The sequence below is a fragment of the Sinocyclocheilus rhinocerous genome, unplaced genomic scaffold (genome assembly GCF_001515625.1).
Source record: "Sinocyclocheilus rhinocerous isolate Xijiao unplaced genomic scaffold, SAMN03320098_v1.1 scaffold82, whole genome shotgun sequence".
Classification (NCBI taxonomy): Eukaryota; Metazoa; Chordata; class Actinopteri; order Cypriniformes; family Cyprinidae; genus Sinocyclocheilus; species Sinocyclocheilus rhinocerous.
This window is the reverse complement of record NW_015644168.1, coordinates 949,734-959,527: the sequence shown is the minus strand read 5'-3', so window position 1 is coordinate 959,527 and position 9,794 is coordinate 949,734. Positions and strand designations below refer to the sequence as shown.

Here is a 9,794-nt window from a genome sequence, read left to right as displayed (position 1 = left end):
GCTAGGTCAGTCCATGACCTTAATGTGCTTCTTCTTGAGCCACTCCTTTGTTGCCTTTGTTGGTAGGGGATCAAATACTTATTTCACTCACTGAAATGCAAATCAATCTCTAACCTTTATATAATGTGTTTTTTTCTGGATTTTTTGGTTGGTATTCTGTCTCTATCCGTTAAAATAAACCTACCATAAAAATTCCAGACACTTCATTTCTTTGCAAGTGGGCAAACTTACAAAATCAGCAGGGGATCAAATAAATATTTTCCCCACTGTAGACCACAATCATCCTGTCTGTGAAGTGTGTTGGGTAACAGCAGCATATTGTGGTCCTGACGGGGGGGGGATGATGGATAAATTATATGCTTAACATGTTCTTTCTTTTTAACAGAAACTTTTTCTTTCTTTTTAACAGAAACTTTTAGATGCCTTTGAAGAACAGAATGTGGATGCATATACTGACGCTGTAAGACAAGCGCTTACTTGCCCTTTCTGTTGTTTATAAAACCTCTTAAACAATTCTCATTTCACTAGAGAAGCATAGTTTCACTACCATAGCTTCCTAGTTTCACTAAAAATGAGTTAAGCTACCCGTATGACATGCCTATCAATGGATGTCGCATCAATTCATAGGAACAATAGCAGGGCTGTTCATCATTTTCACAGTTATTTCTCTCTGTCTTTCAGGTAAAAGAGTATGACACCATCTCACGACTGGATCAGTGGCTCACCACCATGCTGCTTCGTATCAAGAAATCCATACAAGATGATGAAAGTGACCTTCGCTAAGATCCTCTTCCTCCCCTCTGCCCCTTGCCGCTCGCTCTGCCTCGTGCCTTTAACACCGTGACTTCAGTATGATGGTTGACTATCGCCCTGTTTTACCACCAACTCAACTCTCAGTGCCTTCACGCCTTTGCTTTACCTCTCTCTCTCTCTCTATGACACGGCCGTACCGCCAGACCTCAGAGAACACTAAAGAAAGGAAGGCTGATTGTTTAAATGAGATTTGAGGGAGTGTTGCATGAGAGCTGAAACCAGCTGCAGTAATATTACGGGGTGCTGTGCACACCAAACTTCAGAAATGCCTTGTGCTCTGGCTGACACAGAGCACCCGTATTACTGAGCAGAAAAACCTTTGTTCATTCTGTTCAATTCTTTAGTAGTGGCATATGTATTTTTATTCTTATCGGAAATACCATACCTTGTATCTCTGCTTATGTTTTGCTTGCTGATTCCTGCGTAGACTAATCTTGAAAAATGATTTGAAATGCTATTCCTGTTTTTTATTTTGACATATGGAGAAGAAAAAGAGTAAAAGAAGGACTGATTCAACCTATACAGCGTGTTTTTATTGACTTTCCAAAAAGGGAGAAATACTTGTTTCTGCCTTTCTTGTAATCAGTCATAATTGTTCATATGTCATTGGTAAATGTATGTAACGGTTAGTCTTGCTATGAATTCATTGTTCTTTTAGTAAAGCTAAGAAAACTTAGCCAGTTTATTTCCTGGTTAAATAAAGGACTAAAACCAAACCCTATACTGGTTAGAGCTTTACAAAGCACTGTAATAGAGTTAGTGCCAGAATACAAATATCTTGGGTTTTATATTTGATGAATCTTTATCTTTGAAATCTCATGTAAATCAATTACAGTCGAAACACAAGTTTTCATTTTAGAAATAAAGCCTATTTTTCATTGGTGGCAGAAAAAAGTTTCTGCTACTTTTTTGCCAGTTCTTGATTATGGAGATAGTTGTACATTTGCACCTGCCAGCTTTTAATGTTCTTTAGACATGCTCTATCATGGTGCACTCAGGTTCAACTCAAATTGTCATTTTAGAACTCATTATGAGTTGTATAATATAGCATGTTAGTCTTCATTATCAACATGCAAACTGAAGCATTACTTGTTCATTTATAAATCCATTTTGGGTCTATTGTCATATGTTTGTTCTCTTACTCAACAGTAAATTGTTAATGCATGCTCTTTACATACACAGAACTTGTTTACCCTTTCAATTCCATTTGTAAGAAGAAACAAGGGAAAGAAGCTTTTTATGACATGACACATCTAGTGATTAAAATACTTTATTAATTGTTTCCTGGTAAATAATTTCTGGTAAAGGAAGATTCGAATCGCAGATGTTTTAATGGTGCAATATGTAAGATTTGTTTTATTAAAATATCCAAAAACCACTAGAACAGTCAGTGTTATATACTTTGCTGACTTGTGTACTTACATTAAATTGCGTCGGCTGTGGGGATGAAGACGACAACTCCCATGATTCCACACTCAGTCACAGCATCATCAAGCTACGCCTTTGTATTTATATGGTGTTTGTTGATTTGTAACATTTTTAAAACTTCTGTAGCTGCTCATCTTGGCCAGGATGGCATAAAGTTTATTTCCTGAATAAATAAAATACTAATAAAATTAAGGGTCATTCTCACTGTTTGGTGGATTGTGAGCTAAACAAATTTGTTGGAGAAAAAAGTAAAAAATTAATTAAAACATCAATTGATAATTAAAATATTAACATCAAGTAAGAATTATAGATGATATATATATATATTGTTAGAAAGGCCTGGTTGGTGCGCATGCGCTACATTTGACCTGTCAGAATAAGCAGAAAGCTAGAGTGACTCAGCAGGAAAGTGCATAGTGCAAAGACTATTCATGTTGATGTGTGCGTCAGTGAACAAAAACCACACACTCTCACAAACAAATACCTATTTGATCACCTGTAATGCCCGTGTACAGCTGTGTTGAGTGCATTTTGGTTGCAAATTTCTCCTGTGCTAATTGAAATTAAACTCTTTGGACGGAACTGATCAGACCCTGCGTTTTGACTGACACCCCTTGAGGAAGGCTAGATATCAGACCTCACCTACTACAGTCCTTTCAGTCATACTCCAGAACACACACACACATATATATATTTATATATATATATATATATATATATACACATACACAACTTAGAAATATACACAGGGGTTAAGCAATGAAACTGCAACACCTGGTTTTAGACCACAATAATTATTGTAGGGTGTAGGGCTTCCTTCTACCACCAGTACAGCATCAATTCGTCTTGGGAATGACAGGTACATGCCAGAGGGATTCTAAGCTATTCATCTTGCAGAACAGTGGCCAGTTCACTCCCTCAATGTGGCTCAATAATATTCAGATCTGGTGACTGTGCAGGTCATGGGAGATGAATTTCAGTTTCATGTTCCTCAAACCACTCTGTCACCAGTCGTGCTGTGTGTACTGGTGAATTATCAAGCTGATACATGGCACCAGTACAATGTTTGAACCACGTGGCCCTTCAGAATGGTTGGGTATTCCGTAGCATTAGCACGAGTGACCAAAGGTTTGGCCATAGCAGTTTGATCATATTGACCTTGTGAAACTCCTGATGAACAGTTTTGGTGGAAACAGGACAGTCAAGGCGAACATTTCATTCTGTAGTGTGTTAGGCAGATGTGTGTGTTTATATATACACATACACACACTTCTAAAAAGGAAGAAAAAAATGTGTCTTTATTCCTGGACTTGCTTTCCCTCCAAAGAAAGGATGTCACTTCTATCAAGTCATGTGATTTAGCGCATATGCTAAAGATTTTAAAGGACAAGTAGCCTACTGTAGCGCCAATGTAACACAGATTGGAGTTTGTGAGACTCAGTCTAATTCTATAAAAGTATCGCAATAAATTTTATGTCAGAGAATAAGTAAATGTATAGATTATATGTATAATGTATATTTAATGCTAATACTCAAAACTGCTAACTTAGAAATATACACAGGGGTTAAGCAATGAAACTGCAACACCTGGTTTTAGACCACAATAATTATTGTAGGGTGTAGGGCTTCCTTCTACCACCAGTACAGCATCAATTCGTCTTGGGAATGACAGATACATGCCAGAGGGATTCTAAGCTATTCATCTTGCAGAACAGTGGCCAGTTCACTCCCTCAATGTGGCTCAATAATATTCAGATCTGGGTACAATCCAGGTTAATAACCCATACATCCCTTTCGGACAGCTTCCTCTTGCGATAAGAGCTACTCCTGTTAGATGTGGTTCATCCTTCATGGTGGTATGCTGACATTAGTCTGGATACTGTAGCTCTCTTTACACCACAAAGACTTGCTGTTCAGATGCGGCACAAGACGTGCACCAACAATTTAAACTCTGATATGTTGTGTGGATTGCAATATATTATGCAGAACTGTGTGTAGCGAATCAGCTCATGGGGAAATATGAATAATTAATCATAACTAGTAAAATCAGTGAAGACTGGCCTGACAACCTCCATTACTATTGGCCAGTGTTTCAGTGTTATTGTCCAACCCCTCAAGTTGAGAAAATAATGTTTGGGGATTATTATTATTATTTAATTCTAAGGCAGTAGTTTTCAAACTTTTTTAAGAGCGACCCTATTTTTTTCTATTTAAGTTGGTGTGACCCACATATACAACCATTTACATGCATCAAGTCAAGCTTGATTAAGGACACATGCAAAATGTGCAGTGTTGGGGTGCCTCCAGGACCAGGGTTGGGAACCACTGCTTTAAAGAACGTAGAATGGGGGGGAATGTAGACTTAAAGTAGGCTAGTAAAAGTCTGTCAGTGTGCATTGCTATTCTTGTTGGTGTGTACGGTTTATGAACTGTCGCTTAGAACATTTAGTATTAGTATTTAATGTTGAAACCGGGCCTGGAAATATTCTCTCAGTATTAAAGATTCATTACAATAGGCTTATATCAAAACACAATTCGCATTAAACACTCAAGCAAAGGTCTTCAGCATTCGAATGATAGAAAATCGCTTCTGTTAAAAAAAAAAAGCCTTCGCTCGGGTAGGGTACAATATTACCTTGATTAAGTAAGGGTAATTCATACAATACATTTAAACTGAGCTACTTTAATACCATCTCCGAACTTTCTACCACGACTCTGCTGTTCTTCGGCTGGTTCTTCCCTGTATACGTTGATTGACAGATGTCTCGTCCAGTCAGCGGTGAGTAATCCCTAACCAATGGCGCTGTCTCAAACTATACCTACCTTTTCCGGTTTGTCTGATTTTTCGTTTTGTTTTCTGACTTGTAAATTTGTTTTCGAATTTGTCATTGTGTTTTCTGACTTGTTATAATGTTTTCTGAATTGTTGTTGTTTCTGAATTGTTATTTTGTTTTTTAGACTTGCATTTGCGTTTGTAATTTGTTATTTTGTTTTCAGAATTGTGATCTGCTTTGCACTTCTCGGTCACCGTACCAGTCTTAGTAGGCAGCTTACAAAGCCCCTGAAAACGGTAAGTGAAGCAGCAGGCATTATTCCACCATAAATATTTATTTGTCGTATGCATTTTAAATTTGGAAATAAAACCATATTTTGCTTATTTCATTTTTTGGGACGCATGTTTAGTATTTCAATCAACTATAATAAGCCAAGACAGGCATGGTAGAAAACAACATGGTAGGAATACACCTCCAGAAGGACGTATAAATATTTACTGAAGGAGTATCTACATGGGTTTTACGACCATAGCTTACACTTTCTCTCAGGAGCTGTATATCATCTGTCCCTGCGCTCAACGCAGTGTCCTCATGGGACTGAAGTGTATTTCATTTTAGAACCTTTGCTGTTTAATTAATCACTTGAGACCAGTTTTCCAATAAATTAAAAGGTTGGGTTTAATTTTAGATCCACATAAAAAAAATGATGTCTGTTAATTATGCTAACAGTAAGAACAAACTAGTAGTAGTATTAAATTTGATGTATGGTATTATTGGTGTTGACCGCTCTATCCCCAGTTTCAGTCAGTGTTATTGAAGCGGTATAGTTCACTCAAAAATGAGAACTGTCATCATTAATCCCCCTCATGTCGTTCCAACCTGTATGACTGACTTCTCTGGATTTTGAAAAATGTTTTGGTTACTTTTGTCCATATAATTAAAGAAAGAAATGCATGCAGCTTTGGACTAACATGAGGTTTAATAAATGACAGAATTTTAATTTGAGTGAATTGCACCTTAACCGTTTGCCAGTTCATAAATGTTAAAGCAAGACTTAGACCGACAACATTTGTCACCCACACAAACCACAGAGGAAACAGTCTGGTGTTATTTGGTATGCTACGTGATGCTACGTAAAGCTGCACGCACTCCAAGACTGTAACGTTCTTGAGATTTTCACTTGCGTTACTGTTTCTTGTGTCTGCTAGGCTCACAGCTGAACTTGACATCAATGGGAATATGATTGAAGAAACTGAATTCAGTGGAAGATGAATGTTTAAAACAAGTACATTCTGTAGCGTCAATCCCCACCATTTCCTGTAAAGACCAACGTCCTTATTTGCTTCTCAAGAGTACGCTGCTTTTAACAGTTGTAAAATGAAAAGGAAGTATATGAAATTGCTAATCGTTGCACTAGCTAGCAGCTTTTGCATTGTCATCATCTTTTCCAAGCTAAAGGTTGTGGAACACAGCCAAAAAGACTTGGCTAAGATCCCTTCAGTTCCAGCTTCCACGCCAAGAAAACCCACAACTGTAGTGATGAGCACTGTTAAAAAGAAAAGCAAAAGTGCCATGCTGTATGAGCTTCCACCACTAACGATTTCTGAGACTTTCAGAAAAGGCGTTCCCAAAAACGGTGCCTTCTGGAACCGGAAGCTTCATTCTCTCCTCCGGCAGTTTGACTCCATCGACAATCAAACGCACAAAGACTCACGTGACAAGTTTCACTGTCAGCCTGAGAGTTTTGAGTTGCTACAAACCAACATTCAGGATATTCAGTCATACCCTCCACTTTACGGAGACTTCCTTAGAGGCATGGAGTGTCGAGACCCACCACTTCTTATCGATCAGCCTGACAAGTGTGCATCAGAGAGCGGACAGGATAAAATTTTCCTACTTTTTGCAATCAAATCCATTCCAAAGCACTTCGAGAGGCGCCAAGCAGTCCGAGAGACCTGGGGAAGTGAAGGCTTGTATGAAAACGGACTTCAGGTACGAACTGTCTTCCTGCTGGGCCGATCATCAGCGGATGATCCCAATCTCGACAAACTGGTTTCATTTGAAGCTCAGCAGTTTCAAGATCTCCTCATCTGGGATTTTCATGACTCCTTTTACAACCTGACTCTCAAGGAGCACGTGTTCTTCAAGTGGATGCTTGATAACTGTCCTCGTGTATCTTTCGTTTTTAAGGGTGACGATGATGTTTTTGCTAACACTCAAGCGATACTGAATCATCTGCAGTCTCTGGAGCCAGAGCAGGCCACGGCGTTGTACACCGGGCAGATCATTTCTGATGCCAGCCCGTTACGGGACCCTAAAATTAAATATTATGTTCCTCAGTCGTTCTATGAAGGTCCTTACCCTCCTTATGCTGGTGGCGGTGGATTCCTTTTTTCTGGAAACCTTCTTCCGTCTCTTTACCACGTTTCCTTTTACATACCCTTTTTCCCAATTGATGACGTCTACAATGGGATGTGCTTCAAGGCACTTGGAATCACTGCAACGAAACACGACGGTTTCAAGACCTTTGACATTCGGGAGCAAGACAGGGAGAACCCCTGTGTACACAAAGACCTGCTCCTGGTGCACCAGCGTGACCCTCAGCAGACCATGAGACTGTGGAGAAATATGCACAGTGCCATGCTGACCTGCTGATGTTTGTAAACTATTAAACCCCATTGAGTTCCGCTGTAGTGCTTGATAAAACCCATGTTGGAAAAGAATAACTTGGTGAAACTTTCTGGGGGGGCAACATGGGGAAAATGCTGAGCATTAAAGGTACCGCTTAAGAGACTGGATGAAGACTCTTTGTTTTTGTTTTTTTTCTTTGAATAATATACTTGAAAGAAAAGTGGTGTCCAACACCATCTTATCTTATGTTTCTGTGCAACTGAGCAAGGTTAGCTTTTATAGGTAATTAATTTAATAATTTACTCATGTCATTCCAAACTCGTACAGAACAAGCTTTGCTTTGTTCTGCGGAACACACATTTTTGAGGAATGTTTCAGAAGTTTTTGTTCTTATGAAACAGAGTAGAATCTTTAGAGCTCCAAAAAATACATAAAGGTAGTGTATAGTGAAGTGGCATGATGTATGCTGAATGGATCACAATTTTAAAATGCACGATTTTATTCAAATCAAAACAAAGAAAGACATGCATGGAAACACCAACCTTAGCATTTTAAAGGGACAGTTGACCCAGAAAGTCAAAGTCGTGTACTCTACTCGGTGGAAGTCAATGGCTACCGTTCTTCAAAATACCCTCTTTTGTGGTTCACAGAAGGAAGTCTTACAGGTTTGGAATGACATGAGGGCATTTTGATTCAGTCTCATACTGGCTACATTCACACTGCAAAAATGTGGCCCAATGTAGAATTTAAATTTTTTGTTTAAAGGGGTCATATGATGCGATTTGAAGTTTTCCTTTCTCTTTGGAGTGTTACAAGCTGATTGTGCATAGATAAGATCCCTGAAGTTGCAAAGACTAAAGTCTCAAAACCAAAGAGATATTCTTTATCGAAGTTAAGACTCTGCCACGCCCCCCTAAAACGGCTCGTTCTAACACGCCCCCACATATCTACCTCACTATGTGGGAATATTTGCATAATGTGCCCAAATGTTCACGCAAAGAAAGGCGGCGTGGCTTCAGTAACCGCAGTTAGTGTTGAAGCAGCCATGTCACGAAGCGTTTGAGAGAGGCGGGGCATAGAGGACCTACAATAATGTACAGTATTTGAAAAAGAATGTGTTTTTTGAACATTAAAGCATGTCAACATATTCTGTTACTCCAAATACACAAAATAATGATCTTTAAAAAAAGCATCATATGACCCCTTTAAATTTTTTAATGGTGCTCATATGTGACCCATGTCATTTTATTTCATGGCAGCGTGAACTGCACAAACCACATGAAATCTGATCTTTTTGCTTCTGTTTTGGGCCACTTTCATGTGTGGTCCTAAATCGATTCAGGTCAGATGTTTTGCAATGTGACCGCATCGGAATTCATGTGACTTTTACGTCATTCGTTCACTCTGGAATCTGATATTGGCCACATTTAAAACATGATAATGTGCACAGCCATATAAAAATCAGATGTGACCAAAATAAATTGAGCACTGGTTTTTGCAGTGTGATTGTAACCGTAGGATATGCAATACTACTGAAGCTGATGGATTTATTCACACTACCTCTGTACAGTATGTCCTATTTTGGACCCATTCTAGAATTAAAACCTGTTGGCTTAAGCATTCTTCACAATATGTTCTGTGAGAGACTATTTAACAAATTTGTATGTGCGAAATTAGATTGGTGTGAGTAAAATGCAAGGGTGGCAGTATTGCTTGAAATGACTGTTTTTGGGAACCACATTTCCTGGAACGTTAGCGTTGTGGAAAGAATATTTAAAAAAAATTTTTTTTTTTATATCTGGCATCTCTCAGACTAGTGATCTGTGATAACTGTTGTGTGACTACTATCGTTATCTGTGGCATTTTTATACATGAGTGCCTTGTCTACTAAACCTAGTGATAAATATAAAAAAATGTAGCAAAGTATGAGATTAATTATGTATATTTTTGAGGTTCAGTCTGTATATGCTTAAACTATAACTTAATGCAGGGGTGCCCAAACTCGGTCCTGGAGGGCTGATGTCCTGCAGAGTTTAGATCCAACCCCAATTAGACACTCCTGAACCAGCTAATCAAGCTCTTACTAGGCATAGAAACTTCCCAGCAGGTGTGTTGAGGCAAGTTGGAGCTAAACTCTGCAGGACACGG

At 38.7% G+C, this 9,794-nt stretch overlaps 2 protein-coding genes across 3 annotated transcripts in view; both read left to right on the top strand.

Moving 5' to 3' along the window:
- Positions 1–1,778, top strand: part of LOC107758075 (alpha-soluble NSF attachment protein-like) — a 9,539-nt gene extending 7,761 nt beyond the window's left edge. The window contains exons 10-11 of one of the 2 annotated variants that reach the window (XM_016575726.1): positions 410–460; positions 682–1,778. In XM_016575726.1, the coding sequence (XP_016431212.1) occupies positions 410–460; positions 682–783 (153 nt within the window). In that variant the 3' untranslated portion in view covers positions 784–1,778. The other variant, XM_016575727.1, reaches the window with a different exon arrangement.
- A 3,459-nt stretch (positions 1,779–5,237) lies between these two features.
- LOC107758074 (N-acetyllactosaminide beta-1,3-N-acetylglucosaminyltransferase 2-like) lies at positions 5,238–7,809 on the top strand. The gene is made up of 2 exons (XM_016575725.1): positions 5,238–5,311; positions 6,224–7,809. Exon 2 carries the CDS (start codon positions 6,393–6,395, stop codon positions 7,668–7,670), a length of 1,278 nt encoding a protein of 425 aa, XP_016431211.1. The 5' UTR covers positions 5,238–5,311; positions 6,224–6,392; the 3' UTR covers positions 7,671–7,809.
- The last annotated feature ends 1,985 nt before the right edge of the window (positions 7,810–9,794 follow it).

Excerpts from the sequence above, each read along its gene's own strand:
- LOC107758074 (XM_016575725.1), top strand. The coding sequence starts at position 6,393 with ATGAAAAGGAAGTATATGAAATTGCTAATCGTTGCACTAGCTAGCAGC.